At 47.5% G+C, this 20,462-nt stretch overlaps 1 protein-coding gene across 1 annotated transcript in view; it reads left to right on the forward strand.

The window, feature by feature from the left end:
- POFUT1 (protein O-fucosyltransferase 1) overlaps nucleotides 1–20,462 on the forward strand; it is a 143,490-nt gene that overhangs the window by 102,333 nt on the left and 20,695 nt on the right. The window contains exons 3-5 of the mRNA XM_069651013.1: nucleotides 5,634–5,816; nucleotides 16,901–17,013; nucleotides 17,950–18,142. Coding sequence (XP_069507114.1) covers nucleotides 5,634–5,816; nucleotides 16,901–17,013; nucleotides 17,950–18,142 — 489 coding nt within the window. The remainder of the gene's footprint in view (nucleotides 1–5,633; nucleotides 5,817–16,900; nucleotides 17,014–17,949; nucleotides 18,143–20,462) is intronic.

The following is a 20,462-nucleotide window of genomic DNA, read 5'->3' on the forward strand; positions in this document are numbered from 1 at the left end:
GTGCCCATATATTCTGAAAATGGTGTAGGCGCCCCAGTCTGGCTGCTGTTATCTTCTCTGCGATCAGTATGTCCCACACCTTTCCCCACCAGAGGGGCATGAGGGGGCCTTCTGTGGATTTCCAGGAGCTAACGATCATTATCCTGCCTGCTAGGAGGCATTGGGTCAATAGTTTGGCTATTTTTCCCAGTCTCGAGTAGACCCCCGGGACCGGGATTCTCATCAGAATGGGCTCAGGCTCCAGAGGGAGAGCTACCTGGGTTATCTCTTTGATGGTGGCTAGGCATTGTTTCCAAAACTGTTGTGCCTTTGGGCATGTCCACCACATGTGAAAGGAGCCTGGTTGGCCACAAAGTCTCCAGCAGGCAGGCTCAAGGGCCCAATTCATATGATGAAGTCTGAGGGGGGTAGTACCAAAGCAACAGGATTTTATAAGCAAATTCTCTGTTGGTGATGCAAGAGGATGATGCATGCGTTTGGGTCCAAATGTCTACCCAGGATTGGTCCTCTATGGGGTGCCCCAGATCTGCCTCCCATTGTTCCATACATCAGATCTTTGGCGAGGAAATCTCCCAAGAAATGTTTGTATAGGGTGATCTTTCCTCGGGTCGGGAGTTCTTTGAGAGTCAGTTCTAGGGAGGTTAGAGTGCATGTTGCTGCCTGGAGAGTTTGAGGGTGAGAGCACCAGTGGCGAAGTTGAATATAGGAGAATCAGTCCCTTTCCTGAAGCTGGAAGGTCTCCTTACATTGTTCGAAAGTGCGGGGCAGGCCTCCCTCGAAAAGCTGCCCAAGGGTTTCCAGGCCCCTTGCAGTCCAGTTCCTAAAATTCTTGGGATTCATCCCAGGTGAGAACACTGGATTGTGAAATACTGGGGAGGAGGGGCTTAGACCTCTCGGGATCCCTTTACGCCTCGGGGCCCAATCCCATATGCCCACAGTGTGTTTGGTCGCTAATAACAGGCCAGCCCATCGCCGCTGCAGCGAGGGTAGGATGAGGGGAAGAAATCACAGGGGAATAGACCAGCTGGACTGTTCCAGCTCCACCCACCTAGGGCGATTAGTAGTTATGTGCCACGCTTGGGTGTGCGCTAGCTGTGCTGCCATCTGATAGCCCTGTAAGTCCGGGACTCCCAGTCCACCTAGCCTTGGGTTACCAAACATTGTTTTCTGGGAATCCTAGCCCTTTTACCTTTCCAGATAAACCGAAGCATCTTCCTCTGAAGGCTGCGGAGGGCGGGCGAGGGGATAGCACCTGGTAGGGATGAACAGGCATATACAAATCTGGGGAGGAGGTTCATCTTAAAGGCTGTAATACGCCCCATTAATGAGATTTCCTGAGATGCCCACTGCTTCAAGTCATCTTCCAGCTCCCTAAAGAGCGTGGGGAAGTTCGCGTGACACGTGTCCTTCGGATTTGCTGGAATCTCCACCCCCAGATAGGGGATCGCCTTAGTTTTCCATTGAATGGGGCATAATGGGCCTAGGGAGTTCCGTTCGTCTGGGGATGGACCAATCCCCAGAGCCACAGATTTATCAAAGTTAATGGAGAAGCCTGTGACCCTCCCGTAGTTATCTATTTCAGAGAGAGTATCCCCTAATGAGGACCGAGGATCTGAAATGGTTAGCAAGACATCGTCTGGGTATAGGGCGAATTTTATGTTGGAAGGGACCAATCTGGAGGCCCTTAATACTATCATTCAGTTTGATTTTCTGGGCAAAAGGTTCCATAATTAACGCAAATGGAAGCAGGGACAGTGGGCATCCCTGCCTAGTTCCGCAGGTCAGAGGAATTGGGTCAGAGAGAGAGCCATTAATTCTAAGGAGGGTTCTCTGGGATTTATAGTTGGCTAAGACCATGGCCTGAAATGCCAGACCAAATCCAAAGGCCGCCAGGGTGTGGCGCATGAAGGCCCAATCAACTCTATCGAACGCTTTGTTAGCGTCTTTGGCCATCAATACCAGTTTCTGGGAGTCTCGGGAAGCGAGGTCTACCAGGTCCAGGGCTCTTCGAATATTGTCCCCTGTAGATCTATTTTTAATAAAGCCTGTTTGGTCGACGTGAATAATCTCCGGCAGAATCTGTGACAGGCGGTTAGCAAGAATTTTAGAGTAAATATTGGCATCTATGTTTAGTACGGCGATCGGTATATAGGAAGCAGGGTCTCTTGTGTCCCTTCCCGGTTTGGGTAAAAGGACGGTGATTGACTCCTGCATGGATGAGGTTACACTGCCAGTTTCTTTAAAGGAGTTGAAAAGCACAACAATGGGATCAATCAATTGGAGCCTGAAAATCTTGTAGAATCTGGATGAGTATCCATCGGAGCCAGGAGCTCGGGATTTAAGGGATTTTATGGCCTCTTCCACTTCCTCACCTGTGATCGGAGCGCCTAGGCCGTCTCGGCTTGAGTCTTTCAGCTGGGGGAGTGCCGCTGTCTGCAGATAGTCCCTCTGTGCCTCTGGGTTTTCGTGGCGGGGCAGTCATTACCTGTACTAGATGGTTCGTCGCAAGCTGCTGCTTTTCTTGTTCAGCATAATGTATTGTGCCTTGTTGATCATGCAGCCCAACAATGGTGTTTTTCCTCTTTGCTTTTGCTAGTTTGGCCCCCAGTAGCTTATTTGCTTTGTTGTTCGCGTAATAAAATTGTTTGGTTTTAGTCAGTAGTTGGGCCGTGTGTTTGGCATAGTGGGCCTCTAGCTTCTTTGGTGCAATGCGGGTGGCTCGTCGCGTTTTTGTGGTCCAGCCCTTTTCCTTGTGGGTTTTCTCTGCTTCTCAGAGTTCATCTTCAAGGATCAGGAGTTTGTCGTCTATTTCTGTGATATGCTACTTCCTGCGCAATCAGTTCTCTCCATACCACCGCCTTCATAGCGTCCTAGGTGTTTGCTGGGGAGGTGTCCTCTTTTAGATTTTCCCTGAAGAAATGTTTTTGCAATGGAGTCTCTCAATGGCATCTCATTAAGTATTGGATCATATAGGGTCCATCTACGTCGAGAGTTAGGAGTTGTCTCCTGTGCCCGGATCTCAAGCGTCACTGGGGCGTGATCGGACAGAATCCTCGACCCTATGGCCACCTTGCTGACGTATGTTAGTTTCTTGGGGGACGTTAGGAGGAGATCAATCCTTGAGAAGGTCCTATGAACATATGAGTAAAAGGATTCAGATGTCTTTCAAATGATTGATTAATGTGAGTTGTCTACCCACGTCTCATTCGGGCAATGTAATGTGTTCTGATTCCTAAAAAATAAAATGAATAATGTCACTACCGTGTGACACTATCTTAATTCTGCGTAATTCATGAAATATATTTGGTCCAGAGCGTTTCCGAGAAAAGAGAAGAAAGGGTCTTTTTACCCAGACGGTGGTTAGCAATCACACCCACTATAGGAGTGACACAGAGCAGTAAATGAAACCATTGGCATTCGCCAGAGTTCCAGACAGGATGAAATGCATGCATCACAGGCCGAGTGGTGGCACACATGCCCGGAACTATCGGGTATAGAGCACGAGAGGAAACCTAGAATTAGTCACGCGCCGTGCATTGTGTCGCTGCATTATGCATTGGTGCTACCAAAGGTGAAATACATTGACAAGTCAATGGAACTTGGGCTTGCTAGGTCTGTAATAAAAATTGTAGACCTCAAATATTGCTAAACTGTATTATCCAAGTAAGAAGATCATTCATAGCATGTAATCTTTGACAGGTGGGGTGGGCTAAAATTACCTCATAGTGGTCTTCAAATAAGATGCCAATCATTTATTCTTTACTGGTACTGATGGTTGCTGCAGGCTGCGAAAACCAGTGCAAGCACGAGCATCAATGAAACTGTGAAGTAAAAATAGGAACCATGAGTTTCTAGAGAGCATCACGTGCAACGTTCCGCATTCAAATAGGCGACCTTTGTTGGTCGATAGAGAATCTCGATACTCGCACACACGTTCTTAGACTGCTGTGTGTGAGCCGCAACCGGCAATCGGACGACAAATATTGACGTGCTCTGGACGTAGCAATTGTGTGTGCAATCTAATTACAACCGTGTGACCCCGAGTACAGCCCGAGAATACGAGCGCCATTTTAGAAGGGAAAGACATTTTTTCCGGACCAGGAAACTGTAATGACCCCCATTGATATGATATGGCATTTGTAACGCGCCTATACACAGGTGTTTCAAGGCACGACGAGGCAGGGAGGGGAGGAACAAGGGGAGACAGACAACGATCCTACTAGGCCAGGTGTCATTCAGATCGCGCAAGTGCAGGGGTGGGGGAGGGGGAAAAGTGCAAGGGGAAGGGGAGGGGGGGGGGAGTGCAGTACAAGGTAAGTGGCGTAAAGTAATAAATAATTAGGGCCAGCTGGTGGTAAGTGCAGAACAAGTGCTGGGAAAGGGGTGGGGGGGGCTGTAGGGATACAGAGACAGTCCCGCAGTGCAGAGGGGTTCCAGTGCATCAGTGCAAGTGGAGAGTGGCTGGGCCCAGGACCGAGGCCGTTAAGAGTGGTCCAGTTGCAGAAACAGTGCAGTTTCAGTGAAGGATATTAGCATTGACTTTGTTCTCCTTCACTCACTTTTCCTTAGCTAAACATTTGTATTTTTGAGGTGAAAATGGATGACCTTAACTTTGCAGTGACAGTTAATTAAAAACACGGACAATCTAACAATGTAAGCACAAGCTGTACTTCATTTGTCACTTTATCATATGTTCTTTTAACTGACACGGGAAACGTGAGATTATGTGCTCTGAACTTCAAAATGCAATGCGTTCGTTTGGTTAAGAAAAGTAAACGTGGAAAAAGACGGGGTAATAAAAAGAATGCACAAGGATGTCGAATACATCACTTTGGATGTTGCTCACACAAAGCAGCGAGGGCAGCTGCAGCCTAGAGTTAAATGTGTGTTTGTTTTTGCAGCGCTAGCATGTTCCTGTTTATAGCGGAAAATTGCGGCAAGCTGGCGATTTTTTTTTTTTTATTATTCTTTTGTTTTATGTGTGCAAAATAGCCATAAGTTTGGATGGCCCCACTCATGTTGAACATGACACTTCACAAATCGGTGGCTTTTTTTTTTTTTTTTTTTCCTCTGAAGTTGAAGTGCACAAACTGGATGGTATATGTAAGAATGTCGAGTGCCTCGCAGACTTTCAGCTTTTAAAACAAAAAAACAAAAATTGCTTCTAGCTGAAGAGACGCCGAAAGCCTGTTTCCCAAAACGTGCTTGTTTCATGCCAACCAAAGATATTGGTTTTTAGAGTTGACCTCTGCGTCGGGTTCCTCACTTTGCAAATCGCTTTCTCCACCTCAAGCTTGAACCCATATGCCCTATACCTCTGCTCCCGAATGTTTGCAACGCTTTGAAGCGGCCACCTGCAGTGTAATTGCTCGACGAGCAACATGTGTGTAGACCCAAAGAATGATGGATTGGTGAGTGAGAATATCTTGCATTAGCTGAGGTGAGACAAAATGGTTAGTGTGGGAATACTGTGTGCCATTGCCAGAGTTGATGTGTGACTTTCTGGAAAGGATGCAGCATAAGTTGTTCAGTGATTTGTCACCCTCACCCCACAGATGGAAAATGTTTCAGGAAACTCTACCATTTCATCAGACGGTTGCACTGTGTCTGAAGGCTGTGCTCCCTCTTTCCAGATGCATGTTCCATACCAGGAGTATTTCAAGTTGGAACCGCTCCAAAAATATCACCGAGTGATCAGTCTGGAAGTCTTCATGGAGAAGCTGGCACCGGAGCACTGGCCTCCGGGTGAGCGGGTGGCATACTGCTTTGAAGCAGCAGCACAAAGGAGTGCGGATGGGAAGACATGCCCAATGAAGGTACCCGGGTTAGGCATGGAGGAAATACTTCCAGTGTACCATCATCACCTGCCTTTCCTGGCTTGTTGGCTTTGTCTGTTTGTCTTGTGCCCTGCTTATGTTCTATTTATTGTGTGGGGATCTGGGATCTGGATGACATAAACTAGACAAGCAAACGGGTGTCTACAAACTTGTGGAGCACTCCCGTCCCCTGCACACCAAATTATACTGTAATCCAGACTATTTAAGAATCTATAAATAATCAATGTAGGTTATACGTTTACTATACCTTGTTCAATTATTATTATATCAACTATCACTATTAATTTGAATAATTCTTAAAGTATTTTTGTACAAAATTTTATTTTTCATTTATATTTTCGACATGAAATTCATGAATCCACAATCCATAGGTCATATGCTCTACGCGTTTCAGGATATTCAATCCCTTGCTCACAATCTATTTACAATTTTCATATCGATTTTCACATTGCTTCCCAGTACTTCAAAACAAAAAAGACAATATACTTATTTAGTAAGATAATCATTGAAAAAAACTTTCTTCAATATTAACCTCAACAGAGCATTGTCTGTGAAGGTTCTTTTCCTTAATATTCACCTAGTGTTAGTCTGGAAAAATGCTCAGGCTTTCGGAGGTATTCGGAAAATCCAGCTATACATAGTGATGAAAGGCACAATATATCGAGAAATGTTTTAACTCGTGCTGCCTAATGACCTGATTAAAATCTGAATTCTCTATAAACCTCACCTCAAATGGAGGATGTCCCTTCCTTGTCACGATTTCTCACTTGTGGGTGGCTGATTCTATTTGGGAGAACAGAACAAACCATTGCCATTAGAAAATCATGTTACCCCTAGGTAGTATTAAAAAAAATCAGAATTGTGATGATTTGTCGTTATTACCTTACCCCCATCCAGAGTGCAATCTCCAATAATATGGATGTAGTGTTGGTTCCCATGAAAGAATATTAATTCTATGTGAGGTTGTTCATCCGTGCCTGCTGGTTTAAAAGATTACACTCAATAAGCCTCTGGTACATCCTACCCTCCTTTCTCGCCAAAATCCTGTGTCATCAGAGTACTGGCCGTTTCTAAAATGGCCGCTATTTAACATGTGATGTCATTGTCATATCATGATGACGTCACTTGTGTTTATCTACTCTATGCACGTATAACCTTGTCCCATTATGGTGTAGTGTTCGAGTCAATGTGTCCAGCTGACCAAGTTGTAACTAATATACCTCCACTTTAAAAGTTCTCCTACTCCAAAATAGATATTGGAGCGGGGTGTCGCTTTGTCCTGTATTACTGCATCTTTACCATAAATAGTATGAATATTTGGATCGATTTGTTTTAATTCCCAACATTTATAGCTAGAATATTTTGTCGCTAATAACGAAAGTCCCTAGATGACGTCCTTTCATCGCCTGCCTGTTCATAACCAGGCTTTTTAACGTGCACATTCCATCGAATGTGATCATCGAATTTTTTTTTTTAGGGGGGGTGGGAAAGGGCAGATAAGGGTTTGGGCGGGTGGGCAATAGCAAAAAATAAGTGTGGGAGGTGAGCTTGGGGGGGGGGGGGGGAGGGGTACCCCTCCCCCCAAAAAAAAGATGACCACATTCGATGGAATATGCACGTTAAAAAAAACTGGGGATGAACAGGCAGGCGATCAAATGACATGGAAACCCTAGATGTTATCTAACAGTCTGGGTTTTGCTATACATCACAATATGGACTTCTGTAGGTGAAATATTATCGGAAATCTCATGCTTACACTCGTATACATTTCTTCCATCTTCATTATCCCAATAAATTGTGGGTAAAGTGTTATTCCATGATCCCCTGGGCTATTCAAGCAAACAATACCAATGTTCAAGTAATGTTCTTTGTGTTAAGTGCTAACTTTTTGTGGACCTTACTGGACATATTGCTTATTGTTCATCGTAATACCACACTTTTAACTTTTCCTTTTTCCTGGCTCTCCTCTGTAAGTTAATGGGTATCACTGGTTGCCCTCCTGTTCAGACACGGATATTGACATTAGTCCAGAATTACCCAACACAATTTCTCTTCTCCGTTCCATTGTTAGTGTTCCACGTTCATATTACAGTACCCCAATATTCTTCACAGGAAGGCTCCCAAGTAAGAATCCTCATTCATCCCGTCTAGGGTGAAGCTGTTCAATTTCTCTATTAAAATAACTCCCTCTGGTCCAGTTTCTTTCCCATGTTTCCTCCCCTCTGTGGTTTCAGTACCACTTCCAATATGAGTGTTTAAATTGTGCTACTGTGTGCCTCTTTTCTGCAAAGTGTCTGGCTACTGGGGAAAAAAACATTTTTGGTTCTTATCTTACTTTTATGTTCATTCCATCGTTCCTTAGCTCTCCTTGTTGTCTGGCCCACAAAGAATTCCACACAAACAACTACGTCCATAGATGACAGATTGTGAGTTGCAGTCCTTAAGTTTAATCCTAGCACCAGTTTGTGGGTGTCTTACTTTATTTAGTAGCATTTTTAAAGCGCTCACACAGCCCGTGGGCATCGAGGCGCTGTTACAGGAATTGTTTTAGTTCCGTAGTTGTTTGTCTTAGTTGCGTATTTATAACACGCTTAAATACCTAGACGTTTCTAAGCACGGACGCGGAGATCGAACCTGTATTGCTTCATGTCGTCTTTCTTCCAAGGCGAGCACTTTGCCACTCAGCTATCCTCCCGGGACAATTTACATGACACCCCCTCATTAATGTTATGGCAGTTGTTGCAACTAAGGCATGAAAGTGTGCCTGTCTTTCTCTTGTGAAGTGTCTGTTGTTGTTTTACTCTTTTCCTCGATTTTTAACAGAAGTACTTTTGTCATTCAGTAAACACATACATTGTGAGTCTTAAAAGTTTGTATCCATTATAACTATGGCCCCGCGTTTATCTGCTGGTTTTAATACGAGTATGGTAATTCGCCAGATCTTTAATGAGTTGGCTTTGATGTGTCCTGATGTTCTGTTGAAGTCTATTCTGTCTAAATCTTTAAGCATCTGCTTCTTGAACAGCTTCAGCTTCATGGCCATATTGTTTACCTGTGGGTCAAATGTGTTCTACTGTCTTCTAGATAGTCAAATGTCTCCGATTGTTCCTCTAGTGGAGGTTGCAAGTCAAAAAAACTCATTTTTCGAATGAATCTAAATAGATTAATTTCTCTTCTAATAAATTCGAATTCTGTGTCTGGGAAAAAGATCGTCCCAAATTAAGCACATCCAATTGATTTTTTTTTTTAGTATTTTTGAGGATATATTCACCACTAACTGATCTGCTTGTTCCTTGATTTTTAAGTAAAAAAAAAAGAGGCTGGATAGGTATGTGAGGTAGTTGCTGTCTGTGGAGTGATACCCAGTACCCACCCATGTATTAGATACTGTGTTCCCTGGGGATGGGTGCGTTGTAGTGTAGGTGGTGTTAGGTTTCTAGTTTCTTCCCCACTGGCGGGTGCGCCACTACACTGGTCACACTCTTCCTGTCCTGGGGCTTTTGGTCGCAGTCTAGTGTTAGGGGATGGTCTGTTTTGGTGATAATAATCTTGCCAACTATAGACTATATCCTGGTAGTAGTCCAATGTGTCCCTTCTGAATTTTCTCAATTTCCTTTGTTCTATGTCCTTCTTGTACCCTTCGAGGGAGACGTTTACATCCTCTAGGATTGGTTGCAATTCTTCTCTACTTTTAAATGTTGTTAGTTCTGTTAATTCCTTAATCTCTATATTGAGGTGTACTGCGGATTTTGAGAGTTCCTCAATAGATATTAAGATTAAATCCAATGACCATTTATTTAGGATGTACTCCTATCTTTTCACAAATTCTGGGTTACCCTTACACACTGTTGGTCGCAAGTATTCTCTCGAGCCTTTTTTGATTCTCTGTGCCCTGTAGTACTGGGCCAGCATGGTTGCATGCAATTTCTGCGAAATCTCCCTCCTGATTAGTTTCTCCAATTGTAATATCATTCAGGACATTAGGCATCATGAGTTAAAGCATGGCTTGATATATTGTGCCTTTAATCACTAGGGATAGCTGGACTTTCCACATAATTCTGAAAGCCTGAGCATTTTTGAAAAACAGCACACCTATCTTGGACTGTATTCTCCAGACTGACACCAGGTGAATATTAAGGAAAAGAACCTTGGCAGACAATGATCTGTTGATGTTAATATTGAAAAAAGATTTTTTCAAGGATTATTTTACTAAATATATTCTTTTTTGTTTTTAAGTATTGGGAAGCAATGTGAAAATCGACAAGAAAACTGTAAATAATAGCTCCTGAGGAAGGGATGGAATACTCAAACTCGTAGCATATGACCTATGGATTGTGGACTCATGAATTTCATGTTGTCGAAAATATAAATGGAAAATACAATTTTGTACAAAAATACTTTAAGAATTATTCAAATGGAGGGGGGGGGCGCTAGTGAGCCCGACCAAGATGGCCGCAGGCCCGTGAAACTCTCCAGCACATTATCTATCCGGCATATAATCCTGCGGTCTCTGCGGAGGCTCTCCTGTTCCTTCGGCGGCATCGGTGACCGCATCATGTCGGGCTCCCGTGGAGATATTATTTGTGTGAAGAATAACCGGCAAAGCATTATACGGACTGTGCGTCCGCTCCGGGGAGGAGTGGGGGAGGTGCGGGCCTGCAGAAGCGTGGCGGGGCGGCTCTCCGAGGTCCCTGCTTCGGAGAAATCTGCTGTGGGTTGCAGGCGAGGTGCCCTCCCCCGCTCGGTCGTCGGCGGCTTGACGAGCGAGGCCAGCCGGAGCATCCCTCGGTGGAGGACACAAGCAAAGGAGGAGAGTATCGGCTCGGTCGGGGCCAACTGAGCAGCTCATATGTGGATGGGGGCGCCGCGTGAGCCGTAGTCCCGGGAGCAGCGGCGTGGTGGCGGCCGCGCGTCGGAGTAAGCTGAGGCTTCAGGTGGGGGGGGTACATACCCGGTGCTGAAGGGGGACCTGGGTCGGGTGAAGTGGCGCTGCCCATCTGGCTCCGGGGTGCCCGCCCACCCCCCCTGATATTTGAATCCCAGCTCTGCCTGGCCGACGAGCAGATAGTGTGACGGGAGGCTAGCCCGCGGCGTTGAAGCGGCCCGCACTTTGCTGAGACCTTGGTGGACTGTAGGGCTACGTGCCCCAATCGACCTGCAAACAGTGGGTCTGGTGGTCGGACCCGTGCAGTGCGCCAAGGGCACTGTGAAGAGACCTGGAGCAGACTTGTGGGTTCCACCAGCGCCCGGGGGGACGCATGCTGGAGGCGGCCGGCGCCTGTCCCGGGGGCGGCGGTTGGCGCCTACTGAACTATTGAGGGGCTGGCTCGAGTGGTGCTGTCGGGCGCCTTGAGTTGTGTCTCCGCGATCGGCTGACCGGGGGCCCCCCTGGGAACACGCGGGGTGGGGGAGGATCGTGGCCCACTTGCAGAACTCTCACTGGTTTGGTGGTTCCTCGGGGCCATCCCTCCTCCCATGCCTTTTCAGCTCTGAACAGCTCGGCTAATGGTATGCTTGGGAAAGTAGAGGACCTGCGGTGACATACGGGACTGTACACAGCGGCAGTTGTGGAGTTGCACTGCTGGGGGGGGACAGGGCCCTGGTTGGACAGTGCGGAGCTGGGCTGGAATCTGCTGTGAGTGATCTGTGGTTATTCCTCACTGAGAGAGACAGGTCCCTGGGATTCTTGGAGATTGCTGGAGATTGTTCCCTTGCCCGGTACGAGACTCCTGCTGGACCCTGGGCCCCTGGATCAGGAGACAGGAGTGCGGGTGGCTCCGGCCGTCGCTCCCGGCATATTATTGGGCCCTGGCTTTCATACCGATCATGTCCAAGTCAGGGAAAGGGGGTAAGCAGCAGTCCAAATTAAATTTTGAGATGTCTGCGCAAGCCAAGAGTGGATGTTCGACGGGCGAGATGGTGCAGACACCGGACACGGGGCCCGAGCCAGATCCGGTGTCTGCTTTACAGGACATTAAAACTATGCTATTGCAGCTACAATCTGGGATACAATCTTTGGATGGCAAGCTAGATATCCTGACGTGCAAGGTGGATCACATGCAGATCCGGTTGGACAAACGTGGGGAGAGGCTGGACGAGGCGGAAGGGCGACTGTCGGGAGTGGAAGGTGTAGCAACGGCGGTCTCCGGGTCAATGGCAAAGGTCACGAAAGCCCTGAAAGTGCTCGGGGAGAAGCAAGATGACCTCGAATCGAGATCTTGACGGAACAATATATGAATTGTCGGCTTATCTGAGTCGTCAGGCCGTAGGGATATGGCGGCATGGGTGGAGGAAATCCTGCTGGAAACCTTGGGTTCAGACGGCTTTTCCCCGCTCTGTGTGGTGGAGAGGGCGCACAGGATTCCCAGTGGCCGGAGACCGAGTTTCTAAAGAGGTGCCCGCGCGTCCCCCCTGTGGCCAGGAAAGAACATCACGTCCCTCAACTTCTCTTGGAGGTAAAGGTGATGCTCAGGAAGGGCGCCATCGAGCTCGTCCCAAAGAGGCTTCGGGGCTCCGGAGTTTACTCAAGATACTTCCTCGTGAAGAAGAAGACGGGAGGATGGCGTCCTATCCTGGACCTACGCCGACTGAACAAATTCATCAAGGCACAGAAGTTCCGGATGGTCACCCTCCAACACGTCCTGGGTCAGCTGGAGGAGGGCGATTTCCTGTCGTCGTTGGATTTGGAGGATGCCTACTTCCATATTCCCATCCTAAAGGGACACCGAAAGTTTCTCAGGTTCGTGGTCCAAGGGCGTCACTATCAGTTCAGAGCCCTTCCCTTCGGACTGAGGTCGGCACCCAGGGTGTTCACCAAGTGCCTCGCACCGGTGGCGGCGCAGCTGCGCCGAGAGGGGATCCACGTCTACCCCTACCTGGACGACTGGCTCATCCGAGCGAAGACGAAGGAGCTCGCCGTGGAGCACACGGCAAGGACCGTCCAACTTCTCACGGACCTGGGATTCTCCATAAACTACGCCAAGTCCCACCTGGTGCCCGTGCAAGACGCATTGTTTCTGGGAGCGAAGCTCGACACAGTGTCGCTTCTGGCCTATCCGTCGGAGGAAAGGACGAGGGCCATTTTGGCAAAGGTGCAGCGGATGCTGGTTGCGGACGCGGCCAGAGTGAGGTCCATCAAGTCCCTCCTCGGAATGATGTCTTCTTGCATTTACCTCATCCCCCTGTGCAGGCTCCGGATGCGCCCGTTGCAGGAGTTCCTGGACGCGCGCTGGATCCAGACGACGGGCAGCTTCGAGGAGAGGATCACACTCGACGAGAGTTTCCGACGAGCGATCCGGTGGTGGGGCACCCGCGCGCATCTGACGGCGGGCATGGACTTCCAGACCCCCGGCCACCAGGAGACAGTGACCACGGATGCCTCCCTGGAAGGGTGGGGAGCGCACACCGAAAATCTGCACGCGAGAGGCCTTTGGCTCCCGACGGAGAAGTCCCTCCATATCAACGTCCTGGAGCTCCGTGCAGTGTTTTGGGCCCTCAGGTCCTTCCTTCCGTCCCTCAAGGGCAAGGTGGTTAGGATCTTCACCGACAACACCACCACCATGTTCTACATCAGGAAACAGGGCGGAACCAGGTCCCCAGCCCTGTCCAGGGAGGCGCAGGATCAGTGGCATTGGGCCGTCGCCCAAGGGATGTTTCTAGTGCCGTTTCATCTGGCAGGGATAAAAAACACCATCGCCGACTCACTCAGCAGGGAGCTGCGCTCGTGCCACGAGTGGGAACTACGACAGGATCTAGTGGACCGCCTCTTCCGACGGTAGGGCACACCCCAGATCGAACTGTTCGCGACGGCGACGAACTCCAAGTGCCGGAGGTTCGCCAGCAGGTTTCCCAGCCGAGGAGCATGGGCGATGCTTTCTCGTTCCCCTGGGAGGGCCTGTTTCTATACGCGTTCCCTCCATTGCCATTGCTGATCCGGCTCTTCAACCAGCTCAAGAGGTCACTGTGCAGGATGATCCTCGTCGCACCTGCGTGGCCGAGGCAGATATGGTTCCCGGACCTTCTGGACTTGTCAGCGTCCCCGTCAATCAAGCTGCCAGTGGACGCAGATCTTCTCTCCAGGGAAGGAGGCACCATCCTCCATCACGACCCGAAGTCGCTGAACTTGCAGGCCTGGCTCCTGCAGCGTTAGAGTTTGGAGGATACGACATACCGGCCGACTGCAGAGAGGTTCTTGCAAAGGCCAGGGCGTCCTCAACTCTTAAATGCTACGGACACAAATGGAAGAGGTTCTCTGTCTGGTGCCACGCACAGAAGATTAACCCTCTACGGATTACGGCTCCCCAAGTACTGCCGTACCTACTGACGCTGGCCAAGGCTGGACTGGCGCACGCGCCCCTCAAGATTAATCTTGCTGCGATCTCCCGATACACCAGAACCACGGGGCGGACGTCTTTGTGGTCTCATCGTCTGGTGAAAGAATTCATGAAGGAACTGTTCAGATCGTTCCCGCCGGTGAAGGCTCCGGCCCCGGCGTGGGAGCTCAACGTGGTGCTGACCAAGCTCATGGGACCTCCCTACGAGCCCCTGCACTCGGCTCCGTTGAAGTTCTTGTCGTGGAAAACAGCGTTTCTTGTGGCCATCACCTCCGCACGACGGGTGGGAGAGATCAGGCCCTTTCCTGCAAGGCCCCGTACTTGACTTTTCACGACACGAGGGTAGTGCTCAGGACGCACCCCTCCTTCATGCCCAAGGTGCCGTCGGACTTCCACCTCAACGAACCCTTGGTGTTGCCTGTTTTCTTCCCGTCGCCTTCGTCGCCGGCTGAAAGGACTTTGCACTCGCTGGATGTGGCTAGAGCGCTGAAGTTCTATGTGGACCGCACGAAGTGTTTTCGGAAGACGTCACAACTCTTTGTGAACTTTGGACCTGTCAATCAGGGGAAGGCTCTCTCGAAGGCTTCCATTTCCAGATGGCTCTCCGGCTGTATCATGTACTGTCATCGGTTGGCAGACCGACCGGTGCCTGGCCGTCCGAGAGCCCATTCCACCAGAGCGATCGCAGCTACCACGGCGTTCCTATCTGGTGTGCCCTTGCTGGACATCTGCAGGGCTGCTACATGGAGGTCGATGCACACCTTCACGAAATTCTACTGCGTCGATCGGGATTCCAGGGAGGAGTCAAGGGTCGGCCAAGCAGTGCTGCGCAACCTGTTCGCCTAAGGTGAGCCTGGTGAGGAGGTAAGATTTGCTTAATGTTGAGTTTGATGTAATGCTTAATGTTGAGCCTTTGCCACCTCCCCTGGTTGTGCATGTGTGTACTGCTATGTATTCTTTATTCATGAGCATGTGAATCCATGCCAGACCCCATGCTGGAGAAGGAACAAGTTACTTACCTGTAACTGTTGTTCTCCAGCATGGGTCTGGCATGGATTCACATGCGAACCCTCCTGCCTACCCCTCTGCGGCTCTTCACTTGGTCATACTGCCACTTCACGTGCTACCAAATCTGAAGATGGCTGCCAGAGGCGGGGCTTGGGTAGAGGGCAGTCATTGGCTGTGGTCAGTATGACGCAGAGATCAGTGATTGGTTACTACTACGAAAGACAGATCAGAAACGAAACTGATACTGTTTTTTTCTTTACCGAGGATTCCCAGCCTGACGACGGGGAATATTCATGAGCATGTGAATCCATGCCAGACCCATGCTGGAGAACAACAGTTACAGGTAAGTAACTTGTTCCTTCATTCACTTAAAATGTTTACATCAAGGTTACTATTCCCCAGCTCAGCTAAAGTGCCGTTTTCCTCAGAGATTGGGGGCATGCCTCCGATGTGGCCAGGAGATGGCGGGTTTTCTACATGTGGTTTGGGAGTGCGTGGAATTGGAGCACTTCTGGCAACGGGTGTTTGAGGTAATTGGGGATATCGAAGGACAGAGCCTCGCACCAGATCCTGTAGTGGCCCTGTTGGGATATGCGAAACAGCTGCCAAAGGGACTAGGAAGTTGGTGGGTCTCCTCTTGATCTTGGCAAAACGCTGGGTGGCAATGGGGTGGGGGCAGAGGCAAAGCCTGAAGGTTGAGCAATGGTCGCGAGACATACTGTACTGTAATGATATGCAAACACGTTGGGGTGTGCTGCGGGGAGGGCATCAGAGTGACAGCCGGATGTGGGATGCGTATACAATGTACCTGCTCAGTCAGTTGGGAAGGGAGGACTCTGCATCTCCTGCTGCGCAAGGATCCCCCATGTAACTTGGCCCAAAGGCAAGATCTCCGCCTGCTCTCTGGAGTCAGAAATGTGGATTGGACAGTTTGAGCACTACATCTCCATTGGCGTGGAGGACAAATTGGAAGGGCTATATGCAGAACGGTTTTGTGATCTACCCGGTCGTCTAGACTTTTTTTTTTGGGGGGCTACCTTCATATGCGCACCGGGGGGAGGGAGGGATGGGAGGGGTCGAAGATGCCTTGTTTGAGTTATTTGAAATGCCAATAAAGAAATGTTAAAAAAAAAAAACTATTATTAAAATTAATAGTGGTGATAGTTGATAAAAAATTGAACAAGGTATAGTAAACGTATAACCTACATTGATTATTTATACATCCTTAAATATTGTCTGGATTACAGTATAATTTGGTGTGCAGGGGACGGGAGTGCTGCACATGTTTGTGGACACCCGTTTGCTTGTCTTTTTAGTAACACAGCCTAGTGTTGGGGTTGTTTATTCTCCCCCACATCCAACTCCCTATTTCAAAAGAATTGTACTTTAAATTGAACAATAAGGTGTCCTCCTAGTCAATAGTTATTATCTTGATGACATAAAGACATGTTATTAGGTGTCTAGCACCGATCTACTTCACTTACTGTCTTCCGCTTTAAGGACCCGAAGGCCGTCCCATGTGACCTGTCCCTCTTTGTGCCCCTAGAACATTTGTGTGTGATTTTGTGTACACCTGTGCCCCCTATTCTGGGGCATGGACTCCTCCAGTCTAAAGTTGAAACCTATTCACCCTCTCCTTCCCCTTTGTTTCTCTTTGACACCGGCTCTGTATAAGTGTCTGTTTTCCCTGTCTGTTTACCTTTCATAATTCCTGTATTTCAGGATGGAAGCCCATTTGGACCTTTCTGGGACAACTTTGATGTGGATTTCGATCATTCTAACCTGTTTGGAGGAATCTCCTTCAGCGCTTTCTTTAAAGACGAATGGCTTACGAGGTAGGAGAGACTGTGGGCCATCTCCCTGAAGCACATGGATTGTCATCAGGGTCTTCGGAGGCAGAAGAATGATTGTGGTGGTCTCTGGGCACACACAGACCTTGATTTGCGCAGTTGGAAGAGGGTTTATTTTGTGCATGTTATAATCCACTGGACTGTGTGAGCAACTGGGAAGCTTTTTCGATTAATCACAGCTTGGATGGTATGTGACTACCTTGGTCGGACTACTTTTTGTTAATCTATTTTTTGTGTGCATGGCCGTCTGGGCTAGATGGTTGGTTCACAGTTGAGTTGATACAAGCTAAAAGTCTAGCTTGTTGCTTGCTACTTTAGACTGACCTTTTTGTTCTATGTGTTGAATGGTGTATGCAATTGGCTCCCGACTGTTTCTTGGAGCGATAGAAGATGTGCTGGTTGCATTCCAAGAAGGACCATCCACCATAAAAATGACATTGATTGTAAGCCATCATATTGCGCTTTAAAATAGTTAACCGACTCTTAACAAATGTGTCCATTCTTGCCATGGATGGTTTACAATATATTTTTATAACAAATCCGTGAAATTATTTTATTACAGTATAACTTATGTCCATTCTAGGAAATCCCCCAATACCAGCCACCAACATATCACATTTATATTGTGTGAAATGACCTAATGCAGTTCTGAGACTGAAGTAGACTTCGCGCATTTGTTTTTCCAAGTAAATCAAGATATTGGCTAGAAGGGTGCCAGGCAAGCATAAGTTTTTAACTTTACAAATGCAACTTGAATAATTTACAAGTACTCTATTGGCAGTCTGCCCACACATGATGCGCTGTGATTTGGGAGGGCTGTTCCTCTTTTGCTCCAATTTGACAGTTGGGGTTTGCCTGTAGACACTTTCATACGGTCTTGACCACTGTGTCATTTCTGTATCGGCTATTTTGTTGTTCTAGATTCCCACCATCGGAGCACCCAGTCGTAGCCCTTCCTGGGGCACCGGCTCAATTTCCGGTTCTGGAGGAGCACAGAGCGCTGCACAGATATGTGGTGTGGTCTGATAAAATGGTGCAGGAGGGAGAGTCCTACATCAGATCTCTACTCGTCCGGCCCTATGTTGGCATCCACCTGCGGATTGGTTCAGACTGGGTACGTTAGTCGGAACAAACTACTTATTTGACTGGCTTGGTACAAGTTTAAGTTAAGAAATGTTTCTAAATTCAGCCAATTGTGAACAGAGAGTCTGCTGTTTGAAATTCTTTACAATAATTTGCTTTCTGCAGCTGTTCAACCATTTAAACAAAACTTGCAGCAAAAAATAATTTGTTCCCCATAGATTTAAGTTTCTATGAATGTTTTGTATGTATATACCTCTTCTATTTTGTAGTGGTTCATTTTTTGTGTAGAAGCTAGAAACTGGATGTGCTGCTAATTAGTTAGACTTAATGTTTTTTACTACTACTTTTTAATACAACTTATTTGCAGTGCCTCTGTCTACTAGGTAGGGCAGAGGTTGGTTGTTACTACTTGAGAGGTTAATGTGTCATGCCTTTGGACTGTGCCAGTGTGTGCTCAAACAAGTGTAGATCTAATTTGGCAAGTTCGTACCTTTGCCTGAGATGCATCATTATAATGTAATTACTGCAGTCCGCAAAGTTTGTTTTAGGAGACCGTAGTGCAAGTAATTGCAATTTTCTGTTGAAGTAGTGCTATTCAGAATAGGGGAAAAGCCTGAGCAGGTATAACACCCTGGAATAGGAGCTATAGTACGTTTCTTGGGAAATTTCCAAGATAAAATAATAGATCACTGTTATTTTAGTTTCACTCTCCCAGAATCCAAAGTTGATAATATCGATCTGTCTATAGATGGAACACAGACTGGACTCAAATTATAAAAACAATGTACTGTACATCATAAAAAACCAAATCCCGGACGAGGCACACGTAATTTCTCAAAGACAAGATCCCACAATCGGACCCACTCAATCAAGTGTAGCACATTCATACTAACTTTCACACTTCGTCACAAACAGAAAAATACAAGTTTATGAGGCGTGACCGTGTCGGGGACTTGACCCTGCCGGGATGGAGAGGGCATAGGGATCCCTCTCAAACTCTGGAAGGGGGGCCTATCAAGGTTTTCACCAGAGCCCGTCCTGCCCCAGATGCGGGGTGAGGGAGCTGGGGGAAGCCCCTGTCTACAACCCCTATCCCCTTGCTATGTGCCTTGTTACAACTGGAGGGTACCACTATCAATCACCCACTCCCTGAAATACCTTGTGCTGGCCAGAGTGTGGTTTCTCTCATTTCAGGACACCATCTACCTGAAAGCCCTGCAGCAGATAGAAGTCACCACAATGCAGGAGGAAGACTCGCCGACTTTACGAATGACACAAACATCAGCAAGACTCCCGTGAACCATTGCCACAGTGAAAAGAAATTAAACGTGTCTATGAAATGCTGACTCATCACCAAAAGGAATGAAAAAGACTTATGCAAACACTATGAACGAAAAGGTGCGGATCGAAGAAGGGATTTTGAAACTTCTGCAACTGTAGCACTACGCAGAGGGGAGAAGAAAAATCAGATTGGTCCCAAGTTCAACAAATGAGGCAATGCGTTGTGGAGGGAACAAGCACCGCAGGAAGTGAGGGGTATAACAACCCAGAAGTAGAAAGTAGTGTGGGTTGTTGGATGAGGTCCGGTGAGTAAGTTTAAGTGGAGGTGGACCAATAGACGAGGTAGAGGAAGGATGCTGGAGCAGAGCGTTGAGAAGACTAGTGGAGATTGTTGCAGGTGAGGTGTTGGTTTGTGAAAGTGAATGGTACCATGAATGATTAGTGGAAGTTGTGAGGGAGGTTTTAGAGCAAGTAAAAGTAATTTATTGAGAAGGGTGTATGAGAGAGTGCAAGAGGTGAATGAAACGGGAGGACAGGTAGAGAGGAGTGTGTGTGACCAATAGAGGGATAGAAGGGAAGGAGAAGTGGGGAGCCGAGTAGGCGAAAGAGGAAAAGAGTGAGGGAGAGGAAAACAAGGGCGTAGATGTGTCGAGCGAGGGCAACTGGGCTTTCATAAAGGCACCATATCTCGTTGAACCATATTCTAGGAAATGTAGGGCTGGCCTCCCCTAGAAAAATTCTAGAGGGAGTGAGATAGAAAAGTGTGAAGCCTTTAGGCTTTGATTTTGATGGTAATTCTAAACTGACCTGTAAACACTCAGTGTCCTGATATAATAAAGCAATTAAGCTGGATAAATCACTTTATGCCAACCCTATCTTATCAAAACATAAAAAATGTAGTCCAAGCTGCTTTTGGATTTGTGGTGGTTATTTGTAAAACAATTCTTTATAGGGTGTATCATGATCGATATCACTTCTGAAATTCTGGCTATATTGATTTCTGAAAGCAGTCACGAAACCTTTACTGTAGAAATCGACATTTATTGCTGTGAATCTTGTGATACAAAACA

The sequence above is a fragment of the Ambystoma mexicanum genome, chromosome 3p, assembly GCF_040938575.1.
Source record: "Ambystoma mexicanum isolate Mex_15411 chromosome 3p, UKY_AmexF1_1, whole genome shotgun sequence".
Taxonomy (NCBI): Eukaryota; Metazoa; Chordata; class Amphibia; order Caudata; family Ambystomatidae; genus Ambystoma; species Ambystoma mexicanum.